Genomic DNA, 18,576 nt, shown 5'->3' with positions numbered 1-18,576 from the left:
TTGGTTAGAAAGAGAGATTGTATCGTATAGTCTAGTTAAGTGAAAGCAGACTGAAGAAGTCGTATAGCTTTTGAGAAGAACGTTTGGTTAGCTATACGAGCGAATGCAACGATGGATGTAGTGAACCTGTGAAGACGTTTGATTATCTTCTGTATGAGTCGATGTAATAACTCTATGATTTGAGACTGATGGATGGGTATTATTAACATTGTAACTCATATAACCTGTATCCGTCTAATTTGAATGAAAGTGATGCTCAATTTAAATATACCATACAAATTTCTATACGGAATGGTAGGAACGGATGCAAGTTTTTTTTATATGCCTAACAGTCAACCAAACAGACGAATTCCCAAACAGACCCTTATTGACCGGAGGGAGTAAATGGCGCTATCTGACTGAGCAAAGGGGCCCACTAGTGGCGGTGATTTATTTCAGAGCTGGAGAGGGCCTCGTTCAGATTCGCAGGCAGAAATTCCCCAAAACCCTCCGCCGCCGCACCACCGCAGATGAGGGAGGACGGCGAGATGACCGGCCGCCGTCCCCACTTGGCGGCAGCGCCGGAGACCCCGCTGGACAATGAAGACATCCTGGACCAGATCCTCCTCCGCCTCCTGCCGCGGCCTTCCTCGCTTCCCCGCTCCTCCCTCGTCTGCAAGCGGTGGCGCCGCCTCGTCTCCGATCCCGGCTTCCTCCGCCGCTTCCGCGCCCACCACCGGAAGGTCCCTCTCCTCGGCTACTTCGCCCACGACTACCAATGCGGCAACATTTGCTTCGTTCCCGCACTGGATCCGCCGGACCGCATCCCCACCGCGCTCTTCTCCTTGCCAATTAACAAGCGCAGCAATATCACCGGCTGCCGCCACGGTCGCGTCCTTGTCATCAACAGGAATCGGAAGTTCCTGGTGTGGGATCCAGTCATCGGCGCCCAGCGACAAGTGTATTTTCCCATGGCGTTTCGTGGCGACAAGTACATGTCTAATGGGGCAGTTATGTGTGCTGCCGGCGACCCAGGCCACGTTCACGGGTGTTGCCACTCCAGCCCCTTCCAAGTGGTCATGCTTGGCCACGGCGCGGAACGGTTGTTGGCCTGCGTCTACTCATCCGAGACCGACGCATGGGGCAATCCCATCTCAATCATGTTGCCACAGAACAGCATGGTTGTTTCTGCCGATTGTCCCAAGAACACCCTGGTTGGGAATTCCATTTGTTGGTTGCTTACTGGTGAAAATGTTGCCATTCTTGAGTTTGATTTGGGTCGGCAAAGCCTAGCTCTTATAGAGGCACCACAGGATCCGTACTACAACACATTTGACAGTGACGACTACCAATTAATGATTACGCCTGCAGAAGGTGGTGGACTCGGCTTTCTCGCTTTATTAGGCTTCAACATTTGGTTATGGAAGAGGAAGACTGATTCTGATGGTGTTGTTGGGTGGGTGCTCAAAAATACTATTGAACTGAGCAGCGTTATTTTGCCGAGGCCATGTGTTGGTAGGTCCCCTCCAGCGATACTGGGGTTGGCTGAAGATGATAATGTGATGTTTCTATTGATTGATGGTGATGGCATCTTCATGATCAATCTTGATTCAACACAGTTTAAGAAACTTCCCGTAGACAGGAGCATGTACCTCCATACATGTCATCCATTCACAAGTTTCTACCCTTCAGGTAAATAGCATGCCTGTACATTGCAGCCATAGTAAAAATTTAGTTATTTTTCATAATTTTTTGATGGGATGGCTTTTCGTTTCCTTGAGTATTAGACTAAATTTTTTGAACTCAAGGCCTATCGGTCGTTTCTTTGGATGCTTAATGAATTCTTTAACATATAGCCATGTTTCCTTTTTGTTGAATCATGTGGTTCAGTTCAGAGGTATGCTTTCACCAGTTAATGTGCTATGCAGTCCATATATCAAAACCATGAATACAAAGATTTTAAATTTAAGTAATAATAGCAGCAGTAATGTTTACTTTTGCTTTTCTACTGCTTTGCCATTGCCAGCATTAATAGTGTTACAGTAGTACTCTTATGCACATAGTTAAGGTGCAATTTTTTCCAGCATAAGGTATATAACAGTTGGAAATTTAGTATAGCCATGATGTATGAAAAGCTAAGCTTGAACCAATTGAAATGCAAAATGTGTAGCTCAATTGGCACATTCGATAACTTAAATCTAGGTACATTCTTTCGTTCAATACCTCCCTATGATCTTGCTACCAGTATTAAATCCATAATAACCAAAATTTGAAACTTTATGATATTACAATTCATTGTTATCACTTCATGAAGAGTCCTGCTGCCTCCATTTGTACCAGAGAAAAAAAAAAATATGAAGTGATATTGTTGATCTTTTCTAGCCAAATTTATTTAATTGTGGATCACCATGATCACTTATATTGCTAGAGTTTATTAGTTTTTGGGTATATTTTCAATCGCTTGAGACCAGGTGGGACAGGCTCACTCAAAAATAATTTTAGATACCTTTTTTATCATCAGTGTGCATGTTCTTCACCATGAGATACTTGAGTAATGTGTTTCGAGAAAAATCTTGCATTTGATAATAGATGTGATTTTACTTATTTGTTCATAATATTGTATCAAAGCTGAGTTATTTTTTCTTCAAATTACAGATTTTGGTTCATACAAATTTCTCCCTATTGCATTTGCCTTGTGTTGGAATGCTTTGTTTGTTTTACACTTCGACTTCTTACGCTTATAGGCATGGGCATTGGCGGTGAACACTGTTGGATTTAATTCAAAGAGGTATATGTAGGCTTACGCTTTCGCCCGGTCTGTGTGCAGGGCCTTTAGCTTTCACCTTGTCGCCACTTCCACGGATGTCTGGAAGCGCTTGATCGCTGCTGGAGCTTGGTCCTTGGAGGCGAGCAACACAAGCCACATGTAGCGACTCATGTCATCCACCAGGAGCAAGAAGTAGCTCTTTCCCCTTGGTGTCACTGGCGAGATGGGGCCACAGAGAGCACCGTGTACCAAGTCGAGGGCGCATTCCGCACGGTGCCTCGCCTCCCCTGGGAACGACGTGTGCCTTTGCTTTCCTGCATGGCAGCCGTCACATACCTGGTTGACGTGGTCAATCTGTGGCAAGCCGCGCTATGTTAGCTTCCGTAGCGCCTAGAAACCGAGATGTCCGTATCTTGCGCGCCAGTGCCATGCTGCCTCCTCGTTCCACGCTAATAGGCACACTGGCTGCGTGATGTGGACCTTCAGCATGTACAATCGGTTTGTGAGTGCCTCACCCTGGTCAGCGGACGCTGCTGCTCGTCGTGGACCTACAGGACTCCATCTTTAATCAGCACTTGGCAACCAGTCTCGTCGAGTTGTCCAAGGCTGATGATATTGGCCGTGAGCTTAGGGATGAAATAAACCCTCGTACGCACATGGTGTTCCCCATTCTTGCAATAGAGCAAGACGGTGTCGTACCCCTCGATCCTGACGATGAAGCCATCACCGAACTTGATGGTGCTGCAGACGCTGGTGTCGAGCTCGGCGAAGGCGGCTCGTGAACCCGTCATGTGGTTCGTAGCTCCAGTGTCCAGGACCCATAGTTGGTGGTCGCACCCCTCCTCCCAACCAAGCTGGGTGAAGACCTTCCCCTCCCTCAGCTGGACGAAGGTGCGCGGTGGCGGTGATGCGGATTCCACACATGGTGGCGGTGGTGGTGATGGGGAATCGGAGACAAGGCTTGCCTAAACCTCGTCATCAATAGGACACCCTCATCGCCGTCGCCCTGGGCCAAGTAGGCTTGGTCACCGCGCTTGGGCTTGCTATGGTAGTCCTTGGCCCAGTGGCCCATCTTGCCGCAGTTGCGGCATCGGTCCTTGGAGATGTCCTGGCTGCCGCCAGCGCCTGCGCCGGTGTCGTCATGCGGTCCGGCGTCGCACACGCCGTTGTTCTGGCCGCGCCCATGCCCTCTGCCGCGTCGACGGTTGCTGCTACTGCAGCTTTTGCTGTTGCCTTCGAGCTCGCGTCTCTTGAGCCGAGCCATCAACTCCTCAGTGAGCAGCGGGCGACCGCTGCCATCGACATTGGAGCCAAGCTTGTACCGCTGCTCCACCGCGCGAAGACGCCTAGTGACTTCCTCAACCGACAGCGTGCTCACGTCGTGTAGCGTCTCAATGGAGATGGGCACCTGCATGAAGCGATCTGGCACAACTTGCAGGAACTTCTTCACTACCTCCTCATCCTTGATATCGTCGTCTCTGAGAACTCAGAGGTTGTTAGCAAGATCAGTGATGTGCATGTTGAAGTCATCGATCGACTCGCCGTCTTTGAACGCGATGTTGCCGAACTCCCTCTGCAGCTTACGCACGTTCGCCTCCCGAACGCGTTCGACCCCCATTCGGATCGTCTTCACCGTCTCACAGGCCTCCTTCATGGTGTCCTTGATCGCTAGTGTCGCTAGCATCTCCGGCGGCATAGCTTGAAGAATGGTCGACAGGGTCAGCCTGTCGTCACAGTAGTCATCGCTTTCGGGATCTATCACCTCCCACAGGTGCTGTGCCTGGAGGTTTACTCGCATCACGAGCACCCCATTCGACGTAGTTGGTGCGGGTGAGCATCGGATACACCACCGAGCCTGCAACCTCCCTCTTGCTCCTGCTGCGACCACGGCCATGGGCGCCACTGTACCGTGCGCGGGAAGAAGAGAACCAAGCGGGAGAGTGCACCGACTCACTTGAGAATGCGCTCGAGTGCATCGACATGTTGCCCTTGGATCGACGAACTTCGGCTCTGATACCAAATGTTGGATTTAATTCAAAGAGGTATACAGTATTGATCTCATAAATGGATGGATTACATTGGATGGTTGCATGGCTATATGAAGACTACAGTGACCGACATTAGTTACAGCTAACAACACTACAATGTCCAGCTTTGCATGCAAGCACAATTTTGACAGCTAGTTGTAAAAATGAAATTTACTTCCACTTCCTAATTAGCAGCTGTAATTCTAAAGCCTTCAAGTGACCATGAGCATGCAACTGACATCATGCTTAGCTGTAGTCAGGATTAAAGCTAACAAACGCAATGGAATTGAAATCGTAAACAACACGTGAGATGGTTATCTGGTTGCCATTGTGCTTTATTGATGATCCGGTAATGCAAAAATATCTTCTGAATGATCTGAGGGATCTGTGCCTTCTTTTTTTTTTGGGCAAAAATAAGGTTCTAGTGTCAAGTACAAATACAAAGAGAGGACATTCTAAACTAGCACTATCTGCAACTCTTTGCTCAGCTGATGCCCACCTCTCATTACACTTCTTGATAGACTTACCCTTATCTCTTTTATCTGGGTCCTTCTTCCTCATTCCTTAGTAACCATCCATTCCCTTGTTCATTATCGCGCCTTCATCCACCTTCCTTCGCACAATCCATTGAGGTTCCCTTCAGTCCAGCTTCCTTGCTGAGTGTTTCCCATCATTAATCTGTTTTTCGATCACTCTCTGGCCTTCATATTCCTAATGTACTTCTGCTTGCAGTCTTTTAACAGGAGCTCTATGCATGGCTGATGACTAAGGAGTATAGGTCCATCCCCCCTTCCCTGTTTATGCACACTTTTGTGCTTGCTCATAGATGAGAGTGCTGCCCTGTGTATTTTGCTTCGTGGATACTTTCCTGGGGTTTTTTTTTGTGCTTACAGATGTATTAAGGTCTGTTGTGATTAAATTGTCCAGTGTTTTGTGAATTTAACTGTAATTAACAATAGATGAGTTTTTGGCTTTAAACACCCTATCTTTGTTTTATAAAAGTTCATAGCTATGCCATTTCACATTGCTGCTCTTTCTGGATCGTTATGATACATAGTGAGCATGTCATTGACTTCCTTAATTTTCTCGATAATCATTCTATTGTTATTCAGTTTGCCTGAATATTGTTTCAGCATATCTTTCTTTTGGTCAACTACAATGTCTAACTTGCATCAGTAACTGGCCATTCCGCCATTAGCCAATTACTACCATTTCCATTTCCTTTTGCATTCTTTACATAGTTCCTCAGGACCAAACTAGATGTCACTATGATTTATGTGCAGTCGAATTTCCTCAATTCTAACAACTAATGGATATATAAGAATTTGTACTGACCTGATTATCCAAATGACATGGCTGGATTTGTCGCCGAAAGAAGTATTCATTTCATATTTTTTATAATTTAATATCATATTATGATGACAAAAAATTGTGGATTTTTTTTTGCTCCCATGCAAAACAGAGTTAGTTTTCTTCTTTGAGACTACCCTTATTTTGACCGAAGGAAATATCATTTTATACAAGATGAAGTGCAATGAGAAAATTGAGTATCTGAGACTCTGAGCTTGAAAGATTCTGTTCCAAAAGCAGAATCCCTTGCTGGTTCTTCTAATGTGTGAGATGGATTCCCCAAAAAAATGTGAGATAGATAGTATGCCATTTCGTTGGTAGGTATTGTTAACGAGTTTATATTTTTCTCATATTTATTATGTTTCAAAAACTGAAATAATCTTTTCTCTCATTTGACGTACCTATTGCTTGTCTTCTCCCATCTGATGCAACGACGCAGTCGACGGCCTTTCTCGTCGCTGGTATGGTTTGGGGTCCGGGTTATGCTCCCTAGGTTTAGAGGGATGCCCGGGGTAGCAGGCTGGCTCCGCGGTGGTGGCGGAAGCAGGGCGGCGAGGTGAGGCGAGGCGGCGGGAGTGCTATGCTAACGGCGGGGGAGGTAAGGCGACAGCTTGGCATCGCGGGGTTAGCGTGGAAGCAGGCCGCGTGCACAGATTCGGTGGTGCCCTTTAGCCGTAGGCGAGCGGAGAGGGGGCGAGCAGCAGGGAGATGGAGGAGGCAAGGTCCGCGTGAAGGAGGGCATTCTGGGTTGAGGGAGCTGTTGGAACTGAAAACAGAAACAGGATTTTGGTGCTGCGGGAGCTGCAACTTTTCAGGTATGTATTAGCTAGTATTTATAGCCTAGTACAAACTAAATCAGGCCTTACTTGCCCGGCACACAAAGAAAACTAAAGATAGAAAATCTAAACTTGCTAAATCTTCTAACCGAACTAATCAAAGCTATCTGGTCCATCTAAACCAACCAAAAATAGGACACATGTGCAGGGATTTAGTAACAAATCTCCCCCTAATCCTTGCGCAATTGATCAAGTTGGACCATTCCAATCCTAGCCCTTAGCTCCTGGAATCTAACTCGCCCAAGTGCCTTTGTGAAAATGTCAGCGAGCTGGTCCGATGTCCCGACGAAACTGGCACTGATGCTGCCGTCTTCAAACGCCTCGCGCACAAAATGATACTTGATCCTGATGTGCTTGCTTTTGTCGTGGAAGACAGGGTTCTTGATTAGCGCGAGCGCGGACATGTTGTCGATGTTTAGCCCGACTGTCTCAGCTTGATCTCCAGTGAAATCGCTAGGTAGCCGGGCCAACCAAATAGCCTGAGTTGCCGCCGACGCCGCGGCGACATACTCTGCCTCGCACGAAGACAGAGCAACCACGCGCTGCTTCAGGGAGTGCCAGCTCACCGGCCCGCTCCCGAGAAAGAAGATGCAGCCAGACGTACTCCTGCTCGTGTCGATGTCGCCGGCGAGGTCGGAGTCGGTGTAGCCGTGCAGCTTCACTTTTGCCGCGCCACCGCGCGCGTAGAAGCAGCCGTAGTCTAGGGTTCCGGCGATGTAGCGGAGGATGCGCTTGATGGCGACCATGTGCTCCTCCGTAGGACACTGCAAGAACCTGCTCACGTACCCAACCGCGAACGAAATGTCCGGCCGGGTGTGAACCAAATAGCGCAGGCAGCCGACGATCCGCCGGTACAGAGTCGCATCAACCTCTGCTGCCTCGCTACTGCGGCTCAATTTGAGCCTCTCCTCCATTGGGGTGTGCGCCGGATTGCAATTGGCCATCCCCGCCACCTCCAAGACCTTCCGCGCGTAGCTCCCTTGGCTCGCCGTGATGCCGCGGGCGGTCTGCTGCACCTCAATTCCAAGGTAGAAGGAAAGGAGGCCAAGATCACTCATCTTGAATTGCGCCTTCATCTCCTTGAAGCGGCGGACCTCCTTCTCCGAAGCGCCCGTGATGACCAAGTCATCGACGTAGACGCCGACGAGCGTCCGTGCGCCACCCTCGCCGCGGCCGTAGATGCCGGCCTCGTGCGGGCTCTGCTTGAAGCCGAGCTCCTTGAGCGTGCTGTCGAGCTGTGCGTTCCACGCGCGCGGGGCCTGACGAAGTCCGTAGAGCGCCTTGCGCAGCCGTAGCACCTTGTTCTCCTCCCCGGCGACGGCGAATCCAGGCGGCTGCGATACGTACACCTCCTCGCGGAGCACTCCGTTCAGGAATGCGGACTTTACATCCATGTGGTGCACGGCCCAGCCCTTGTGCCCGGCCAGCGCGAGCAACAGCCGCACTGATTCCAGCCGCGCAACAGGTGCGAAGGCGTCCTCATAGTCGATCCCTGGCTGCTGGACGTAGCCCTTCGCGACGAGGCGAGCTTTGTGCTTGATGACGTCGCCAGCCTCGTTCCGCTTCAGCTTGTACACCCACTTCAATCCGATTGGGCGGTGTCCGCGCGGTAAGTCGACGAGCTCCCAAGTACCGTTCTCCTCCACGGTGTTCATCTCCTCGCGCATGGCCGCCCGACAAGCATCATCCTTCTCCGCCTCCTTGAACGTGGACGGCTCGCCGGTGCAGGCGAGGTGGAGCTCGGTGTCGCAGACGCGAGCTGCCATCCCTGGAGCTGGTCCCGTTTCCCCGAGCACGTCGTCGACCGTGCGATAGGGCACGGGAGTGTTGTCGTGCCACGCGTCCAGCCGCTCCTCATCATTTTGCAGCGGCGTGACGAAAACAGGGGACGCCGGCGCTGCAGCAGGCTCTGGCGGTGACGTCGCCGGAGCTGGGGAAGGAGCGCGCGCAACAGGTGCTGGTGAAGACGATCGTGCTCCCCCGTTCATGTTTACCGGAGCGGGCTCGAATACTTGCTGCACGACCCGCTCGACGCGGAAATCATACGGAGCCGTCATGGCCGCCTCGCCCTTGCCTTCCCAATCCCAGCCGACGGACTCGTCGAAGATCACGTCGCGGGACACCGTCACCTTGCCCGTAGCAGGTTCCAGCAACGTGTACGCCTTGGTGCCGGTAGCATAGCCGATGAAGACCATTACTCGGCTGCGGTCGTCGAGCTTGGAGATGCCGGGCTTCACAACCTTGGCATAAGCCAAGCAGCCGAACGTGCGCAGGAAGGAGACTGCGGGCTTGTGACCGGTCCAGGCCTCGTACGGCGTCATCCTGGCTAGGCACTTCGTCGGAGCGCGGTTGAGGAGGAAGACGGCCGTGGAAACGGCCTCGCCCCAATAGCGCGCCGGCATCTTCCTCTACTTCAGCAGTGCTCTAGCCGTGGCGAGCACTGTCTGATTCCTCCTCTCTACAATGCCGTTCTGTTGCGGCGTGTACGGCGCGGTGAAGTGCTGTTCAACTCCCTGTTCCGCGCAATAGCGCGCGAACTCGCTCGATGTGAACTCGCCGCCATTGTCCGTCCGTAGAACGCGAAGGCGGCGGCCGCTCTGGTTCTCGGCGCCGGCCTGCACCTTCTTGATTGCGGCCTCAGCATCACTCTTGGAAGAGAGGAGCTCGAGCCACATGAATCGTGAGAAGTCATCGACGAGGAGCAAAAAGTACTGCCGGCCGCCTGGAGTTGCTGGGGACACAGGGCCGCAGAGGTCACCATGAATGAGCTCGAGAGGAACGTCAGCGCGGTACTTAGCTTTGGAGGGGAAGGAGGCGCGGCGATGCTTGGTGGTGACGCAGGTTTCACACAGCTGCTCGACGTGGTCCAGCTTGGGGAGGCCTCTCACCATGTCGTCGCGCGTCAGCCGCCGCAAAGCATCGAAGTTGAGGTGCTCGTAGCGATCGTGCCAGAGCCAGGCTCCTTCCGATCCAGCCCGGGCAGCCAGGCACACCGGCTTGACAATGGCGAGCCGCAGGATGTAGAGCCGGGTGCGCCCGCGCTCAACCTTGACCAGGAGGCGGCGCTGCCGATCCCAGATTCGCATGACGCCATCTTCAATTTCCACCTTGGAGCCTCCCTCGTCAAGCTGCCCGACGGAGATGATGGAGTTCTTCAGGCGCGTGATGTAGTAGACGCCTGTGAACGCCTTGTGCTCCCCGTTTCGCCCAGCAAAGATCACGGTGCCACGGCCGCGGATCGCAACAACGGAGCCGTCGCCGAAACGCACATCGCCGACCACCGCGTGATCAAGGTCGGAGAAGGCGTCCAGGCGGCCCGTCATGTGATTCGACGCGCCCGTGTCGAGGTACCACCCCTCCAGCTTCTCAGCATCGTCCGTCTCACCGAGGAACTCCTGTGCACGCGGTTCATCGAGGTGCAAAGGCGCGGCGCTGTCGACAAGATTCAGATCGAGAATCTCCGCAAGGTGCAGCGTCGGCTCGTCGTCGTCGTCATTCTCCCTCGCCAGGTTGGCCTGCTCACGCTTGGGCGAGCGGCAATCCTTGGCCCAGTGGCCCTGGCGGCCGCAGTTGCGGCACTTGTCGCGCGCCGGATCCGAACGCGGCGCGTCCCTGGCATCGCCGTTCACGTCGCCACCCTTCTTCCCTTTCGGGCCTCGACGCCTGTTCTTGGGCTTGGACTTGGAGCTGCCCTCACCGGCCTGCCTCTCCTTGGAGCGCGCGAGCCACTGCTCCTCCGTGAGGAGCAGCTTGCCAGCGGTGTCGACCTCCGGCGTGTCGGGGCCACGATCTTTCGCCGCCTTTAGCCTACTGGTGATGTCGTCCACCGTGAGCTCAGAGATATCAAGCAGGGTCTCAATGGAGACGGCCACCTGGCGGAATCTCTTCGGCACGACGCGGAGGTACCTCTCCACCACCTTGTTCGGTGGCTCGGGGTCGCCGAGGACGGCGAGCTTCGTCACGAGCCCCTCCATCCTGACAGCGAAGTCGTCCACCTCCTCACCGTCGCGGAAGCAGAGCTGCTCGAACTCCCTCCGCACGTTCTGCGCATTTGATTTGCGCGTGCGTTCGTCTCCGATCCGCACCTTCCGGATCGCCTCCCACGCCTCCTGCGCGGTTGGTTTCACGGCGATCGGCGCCTGCATCGCCAGCGGGAGCCCGAGCAGAATTGCTTCCAGGGCCATCCGATCCACCTGGTCGTCGCAGTCACCGAATTCCACGGCCTCCCATAGGCCGCGGGCTTGGAGCTTCACCTTCATCACCAAAGACCAGTCGCTGTAGTTCGCCTTGGTCAAGATTGGGAACGTTCCGGCACCGCCAACCTCCTTGATCACCCTCTGCACGACGGAGCGGCGGCCGCCGCGTCTACGCCTGCTTGGAGAAGGAGATTGCGACCCTTTCCTCATCCTGGTGGGGGAGCGAGAGGGACAAGGGGTCGTCACCGGCGTCTCATCGCCGTTCACGCCCTTGCCCTTGTTCCCGTCGTCGCCGCCCTTGGCCGGAGGAGGAGGAGGCGTTCCTACCATCTTGATTCGATCTACAAACCTAGCTCTGATACCAATTGTTGGAACTGAAAATAGAAACAGGATTTTGGTGCTGCGGGAGCTGCAACTTTTCAGGTATGTATTAGCTAGTATTTATAGCCTAGTACAAACTAAATCAGGCCTTACTTGCCCGGCACACAAAGAAAACTAAAGATAGAAAATCTAAACTTGCTAAATCTTCTAACCGAACTAATCAAAGCTATCTGGTCCATCTAAACCAACCAAAAATAGGACACATGTGCAGGGATTTAGTAACAAGAGCCACGGGGAAGTTGGAGGGCGTTCTAGTGTTGGTTTTGTCTAATGCTGGTATAATTTCCCTATGTTTGAATCTAATGTTTCCTCTTTGAACTAGACAGAATTTGTGAGGTATGACTCTTGACTTTTGCATCAGTACGTGGTAGTACGAAGTGGTTTGATGAGATTGCTTGTATTGCAGGTATCTATATATAGTTCTGTTGCAGTTGCCCAGATGAAGAAATGGCTTGTCGGTGTCGACACTTCCATTTTGGTGTTGTCCATATCAAATTTCGATCCTTTATGTTGCATGTACTGGAAAACTATGTGGTGGACGTGCATGAACTAGTCGTCTTATTTGCTAATTCCTTCTATTGTTTAATTATATGTAGTCATAACTAACTTTGCATGACAAAACGATGTTGCACATTATATTGTTTTTGGAGGGTATGTCCGTTTCAGTATTGATGATAGTTATGGTTTAGTGCACAGCACATTTACTTGGGTTAGTCGATGGAGGTTTGTCTCATCGTATTCATATTGCTTTCAAGCACATTGCCATCTGTACTCACGTCTGAAGTCTGACAAATTACACCAAATGTACAGAAACAATTGATACTAAAACCACAATTGTTTTGATGACTCGGAGAGCTAAATCCAACTGCAATTCGCAGTAGGAACAGAAATTGCAATTCTTTACTGCTACTCCAATGACGATATAGTTGCGAACTATGAGAAATCAGTCATTTTTCATTGCGCAGTTCCGCGTTCTTTGCTGGATGATTACAGTTTCATTTTATTGGACCTGATTGGGTACTTTTACGTGCTACTCCAAGCAAAAATTCCAAAGAAGCATAGAGCCAACCTCATGCTTGTAGTGTATATTTGGCATATCTGATTTGGTAGATTAGGATTATAATTCCGTGATCCTGCCTATCTTTAGGAGGGACTTCTTGCCCTTTAAGCCATGTACGCTATAAACAGCCCGTGAGGCTCAAGCAATACATCCACCCATTATACAACTCTCCCTTGTTTTCATAATATCAGTTTAGGTTTCGATCCTAGGGTTCTCACCATCACTTTCATCCGCGCACTCCGTACCTAGGGTTCGTGCTACGGATCAACTTGATCAGCTGCCCTAAAAAATCTTTCCAATCCCTTAATCGGTTTTTTCTCTTTACTATTTTGCCTATTTGAAATCAGTTTGCGTCGCCCACCACCTGTTGACCTCGCGCACCTCTACTCCAATATCAGCGTCGACAACACCGGCCGGTTCCTTGTCTTTCGCCCATGCGGCATGGCTAGGCGCATGGAGCCACAGAGACGCCTACGCGCACCACTGCCCGGCTGCCTCCGTCTGCACAGGTGTGCCACACCGGATCGTCATCGCCTCCACTACTCGGTACGTCCTCAACATCGCCACCACCAACACCGCACTACCTTGATCTGCTAGGGTCAAGCGGCCTTGATGTGCATGGTGTCATCATCGACTAGCACATCATCTACCTCGGCTCGGTTTTCGCCATGTGCGCGGCGCAGATCTGATCGGTCATGCAGGGGTCTCCTCCGCCCTACCCGACGCCGTCTCTGGTTCCCTACCTCGATTTGGTCATCCTCGACAATGCTGCCACCACTTTGATCTACCGCTGTGTCATCTCCTTGGGCCGCTGGCCGTGGTCATAGCCACCCTACTGCCTCCGTGCCGACGGTGGCTCTTGGTGTCACTTCTACATTGCCACTCCCATGCATCGACGACCCTTCGGCCTAGCAACGCCACCTCCCTTCAGTGCGGCATTGCCACTGGTCATCAGCACGTATGGTCCTCGTCACGCCACTCGGGTTCTCCCTTCCTCCTCATCGTCGCTGACCCTCGTTGGTCACCTTCTTCTCTGTCTAGTCAGCTTTCAGCTGCCGAGCCCTTTTTATTTGTCTCGTCTACCACAGTTTTGGCACTCGTATCACCATTTATTTTATTTTGCATGCATGCTTGTGAAGTTTTCTCCTCGCCTATTTTTTTCTTTTGCACACACACATGCGCAGTTTTCTTCTTGCCTAGCTCACATCCACTTCGGAACAGTCGCAGTTATGCGCTGCCCTCTCGTTGCTACGCATTGCCTCCGCTGTTGATTCTTCCTCTACTGCCACTCTGCAGCCCTCCTCCAGATACTTGACACTTCTTGTGATGGTCCTATTCTTCGTGCATTCAGTTCTAGCAAAACTGGCATGTGCCGTCGTCCCCGATTGACGCACGCCCCATTCTGGTAAAATTGGTGCGGCCCCTTGTCCTCGACGGTTTCTACTGCATTGACCTCGGCATCGACATCTCTCTCATCGACTGCCTCGACATGTCACCAGCACCTTCATCGGCGCACTTTTGCGCCCGCAGCTTCATGTGCGACTACCTCACGCACGGCTTCCTTGACCACGTGTAGCGAAAATGACCCTATTAGGTCATGATTGTGATTTTGGTGATTAAGGACAACATAGTCAATGAGACTAACCTGTTTGTCAAGAATATATGTTAGTAAGTCTCAGGGATGCAATACATGAAGAAGTCACCGTAACCGGGACAAAATTTGGTTGAATTGGACAAGTTCCAGGAAGATTGGCCTCACCGGATGGTCCGATGCTCTGAGTGTTTGCACTCACCGGAGCATCTCTGGCAAAGGGTGACAGAGGCATGAAGACCTCACCGGATAGTCCGGTGATTAGCGTTGTGCACACCGGAACATTTCCGCCAGAGAAGGTTGTAGCCGTGGAAGATCAAAGTTTAAGGCATCGGATGGTCCGGTGTGAGCGGAATGAACACCGGACAATACACCAGACAATGAACAGTGCAAAGACGAAGAAGAAGCAGAAGACCCCACTGGATGGTCCGGTGATTGATTTGAACACACCGGAGGCAAGCACCGGAGCATTGTTGACAAAGGGGAGAATGCAGTGACCTCACCAGAAGGTCCGGTGTTATGAAGATATGTACACCGGAGCATATTTTCCAGAGAGGGTTGCATTGACTCGGTTGGCTAAGGATAACTCACTAGATGGTCCAGTGATGAAGTGATGTGCACCGGAGAACACACCGGAGCAATTTACACAGAGAAGATGTTGTCTCGGATGGCTAAGGTATACTCACTGAAATGTCCGGTGATGAAGATAGAGTATACACTGGAGTGTCCGGTGTTCACAGAGACTTGAGTGGGGGTTCCAACATCTAGTTTGTGAGAGTGTACTCACCAGATGATCCGGTGTTTGTACTAGTGTTCTCACCGGATCATCTGGTGTTAACAACTTTTCAGAGTCGTTGGGTTAACGGCTAGTGCGCGGGTTTGAGGTTATAAATACCCCTCCACTCAGTCATTTAAGAGTGCTGGAGTCCTAAAAAGTTCATATACACCTGAGAAGGCATCCAAGCTATCAAAGTGCTTAAAGTGATCATCCAAGATGATTAAACACACTATTAGAGAGTGATTAGTGCTTATAGGCCTAGAGAGTGTGTTGCCAGGTGATTACTACCTAGAGAGTGGATCAAGGAGTAATCCAAGCTTGTACCTCTTGGTACGCTAGCGCCTTGGAGTCTTGGTGACTCGCTGGCAACTTGAGCCGGAGTTGCTCAAGCTTGTTGACCCTCCGACTTGGTGTGGAGTGGCGGCAAGACACGTGTACGGGACGCGGAGACCCTTACCTTGGTGGCTCAAGCTCTGAAGTAATCACGGCGGTGAGGAACCGGAAGAGAGACTTGTGGTGAGACCTTGTCTTGATGGCTTGGCGACTCATCCAGGTTGAGACCTTGTCTTTGTGACTTGGTGGCTTAATAGCCGTGACCGGGTGCCGACCGAGAGCATATCCTTAGTGGAGCTCTAACGTGAACTAGGGGTGGCATTCATGCCATCGATACCACGGGAAAAAAAATCCTTGTGCCGAGTTTGCTCTATCTACCTTATTTACGTTTCCGCATTTACTTACTTGCAATTTACCTTCTTAGATAGGTTGCAAGTGCTTTGATCGGTAGAGTAGACACACTAGATAAATCTAGAGCATATTTGGATAGAAATTGATATAGGTTTATCTTGTATTGTTTTTGGAGCTGAATAGATTCTAAGTGTCCTAATTCACCCCCTCTTAGGACGTCATCGATCCCTACACCACGTCTATAACACCCTCGCTCTTGGCTACCTCGACAGCACAAAGGTCTATCATCCGCTTGAGCAACCTCGTTGGCTTTCACTCCAGTCATAGCATCCATGACGCATCGACCGCTAAAACTGTGCCGGGGGTGGTGAGGGGGTGTGACAGCTCGTCATCTTGCAACCTTTGGCTTCTACTGCAGTCTCACCATCTGCGGAGCTCCCGATGTGACTGCGCAGGATCTAGAGTATATTTGGCATATCTCTATATTTGGTAGATTTTGATTGTCATCCCGTGATCCTGCCTTATCTCCAGAAGAATCTTTTTGCCCTTCAAACCTTTTACTCTATATAAACAGTCCGTAAGACTCAAGCATTACATCCACCAATTACACAATTCCCTCTCGTTTACAATGCTGACCCTTTGGCAAATTAAAACTGGAGTGATCGGAATGCTATAACACACGGGTGTATGATCTTTTGTGCAGAGCGTTCCGCTTATGCACTGCAGACCTGGCATAATGCCCTGTTATGATCCGACAAGGTGAGTAGGATCTCAAAGGCAAAGCAGTGGCCAGAGAAACAAAGCTGAGAGATGGGCACTTTGGATCGCCATCACCTCCTCCACCCCGGCAACTGCTTCGTTTGCTCCCTTCATGTAACATCCTAGAACCCGGATGGGTTATGTGGCCTGCCCTTCTCCGTACGTGTAAGGCGTTTGTAACAGGTGAACTTTGTAATTCTCTTCTTCTTAATGAAATACGTGCATGGCATGTTCTAAAGAAACACATCCCAGAATCTGGTTTATGATCAAAATGAAAGACTTGGTGCATTTTTGAAACATTTTCTGAATCTCCTGAGCCTAAAGAAATCTCCTTTTCTTGAATTCCTAAGAATCCATAAGGATCTAATTTTGGTAAGTCTTAGAAATTTATTTAGGTTGCAAATAGTTTATTGGGTGCATTCAAATTTCTGCAAAATGTTTTACAGTTGGTTTGCGCTTTCTGGAATTTCGCATTGCCTGGCATTTCTGCATCACAAATTAGTTATATCTTCTTTGGGCCGAGTCCTGACCATACCGGGCCCCTGTACAAAACTCTGATATATAGCTCTCGAGTGATAATGGTGATTCTGTAAAAAAAAAAAAATTTGCAGGTGATGAAATGTGTATTTTCTTTCTCTATATTAGCCATGTGTCTGTATGTTGCAACAGTTTAACATACTTTATACAAAATTAATTTTGTGGGATGAACGTACTGCTATCTTAACTACGCATACTAACCACTTGAATGCATGTTCACTGAATGTACAAAACTACAAATAATTTCATATCGTTAAGCATAAACATCTTTATGATCAATTAATTATCAATCAGAAAATCCATGGTTTACGCATACCATTAAAAGTGTGGCCTAAAAAAGGAGCAAAAAAAGGTTGCAAGTCCTGTTCGGACGAACCTTGCCAAAAAAATGTAATTCAAATCCCATCAGATAATGGTCACAAGTACTATGTCCCTGTTCGATCATACCACACCCTTACTATGTCTGATTGACACAACCAAGCAGCAGAATCCAAATTATGTCAAAGTAAGTGAAAATAAGGGTCTATCTCCTTATCAGTTCTTTTTTTTTCTGAAACGACGGTAAAAGCATTGCTGATTTTTTTAGAGAAGAGGAGAATTGATTTAGTTTATAAGAAAAATTAGGTTCAAAAACATCTCAACTACATGGTTAAAAGAAATCGACAAACAACCCGAGACGACAATTCTCCTTGAGAGTACATACTTTTTGATTGAAGGGGTGCATATAGTCAAAATAAGCCAACTATCACTAAATTTCTCCATGGGTGCTTGTGCACCCCAAGCCTCATGTGGCCTCGCCGCTGGTTGCGACGGGATGCACCCGAGCGGGGCCAGCCCATTGAACACAACATTTTCATGCGACGATCCCGTACAGCCACTACACAAGGCCATAAGTGAGTGGCATGATAGATCTTCATGCGTGTGCCTGAGTTCTGGAGGGGCAGTGTGAGCTTTGAGTTGCCGGTTCAAATGGTGACGACACTACTATAGAAACCCCTTTCACTATTTACTGGTAAATCCCTTTCACTGCTGATTTTCCAGTTGGCAGTGGGTAGCTGATAGTGATAGTCGGTGATAGCCCAATGTGCCGACATTGAAGGTGGTTATCAATGCCAGCCTAGAACGCCGGTAGTGAAGTAATTATCACTGCCAGCTTAAGGCTTCAGCCGACAATGATGCCCGTGGAGTCACTGCCGGCTGGTGGTTTCGATTGGCAGTGATCCCTGGGGAATCACTGCTGGCTGAATCCTTAAGCCGGTAATACTTTGCTTCTCTCTCTCCTCCCTCTCACTCTCTCTCTCCTCTCTCCGTCTCTCTCTCCCTCTCAGTACATGCATAAAATGGGACACATATTTAATCAAGTAAACATATATACATGAGAAATATGGTGTCATCTGGACATATATATGCTATCAACGTTTCTGGTAGACTTTCTCCTTATCGCATACTCTCTACTAGAAAGTATGGTGTCATCTGAAAGTCCTTGACACGGCGACAACACAATTGGTTCATGAAACTTGCTGTTTGGGTTGATAACATGTCCGATGAGAAGAACACGATGATCTGTTCTTGAATGGCATGTATTTCCTCAGGGAGTATCACACTTGCACAGTGTTTGAAGCACTGCGTTT

The 18,576-nt window shown here is 50.0% G+C and overlaps 1 protein-coding gene across 3 annotated transcripts; it reads left to right on the top strand.

The window, feature by feature from the left end:
- Positions 1 to 380: 380 nt before the first annotated feature.
- Positions 381 to 12,382, top strand: LOC133902859 (uncharacterized). 3 transcript variants are annotated; one of them, XM_062344178.1, is made up of 2 exons: positions 381 to 1,671; positions 2,807 to 3,361. In XM_062344178.1, exons 1-2 carry the CDS (start codon positions 510 to 512, stop codon positions 2,857 to 2,859), a joined length of 1,215 nt encoding a protein of 404 aa, XP_062200162.1. In that variant the 5' UTR covers positions 381 to 509; the 3' UTR covers positions 2,860 to 3,361. The 3 variants fall into 3 exon arrangements, 2 of the variants coding, with proteins under 2 accessions (XP_062200162.1, XP_062200163.1); XM_062344179.1 differs by lacking the exon at positions 2,807 to 3,361 and adding an exon at positions 11,943 to 12,382 and having other exon boundaries at positions 386 to 1,671; XR_009907153.1 differs by lacking the exons at positions 381 to 1,671; positions 2,807 to 3,361 and adding exons at positions 5,400 to 5,551; positions 11,943 to 12,382.
- Positions 12,383 to 18,576: the final 6,194 nt, after the last annotated feature.

Source organism: Phragmites australis, chromosome 21, assembly GCF_958298935.1.
Source record: "Phragmites australis chromosome 21, lpPhrAust1.1, whole genome shotgun sequence".
NCBI classification, from domain to species: Eukaryota; Viridiplantae; Streptophyta; class Magnoliopsida; order Poales; family Poaceae; genus Phragmites; species Phragmites australis.
The sequence above is the reverse complement of the archived record's forward strand: the minus strand, read 5'-3'. Positions and strand labels throughout refer to the sequence as shown.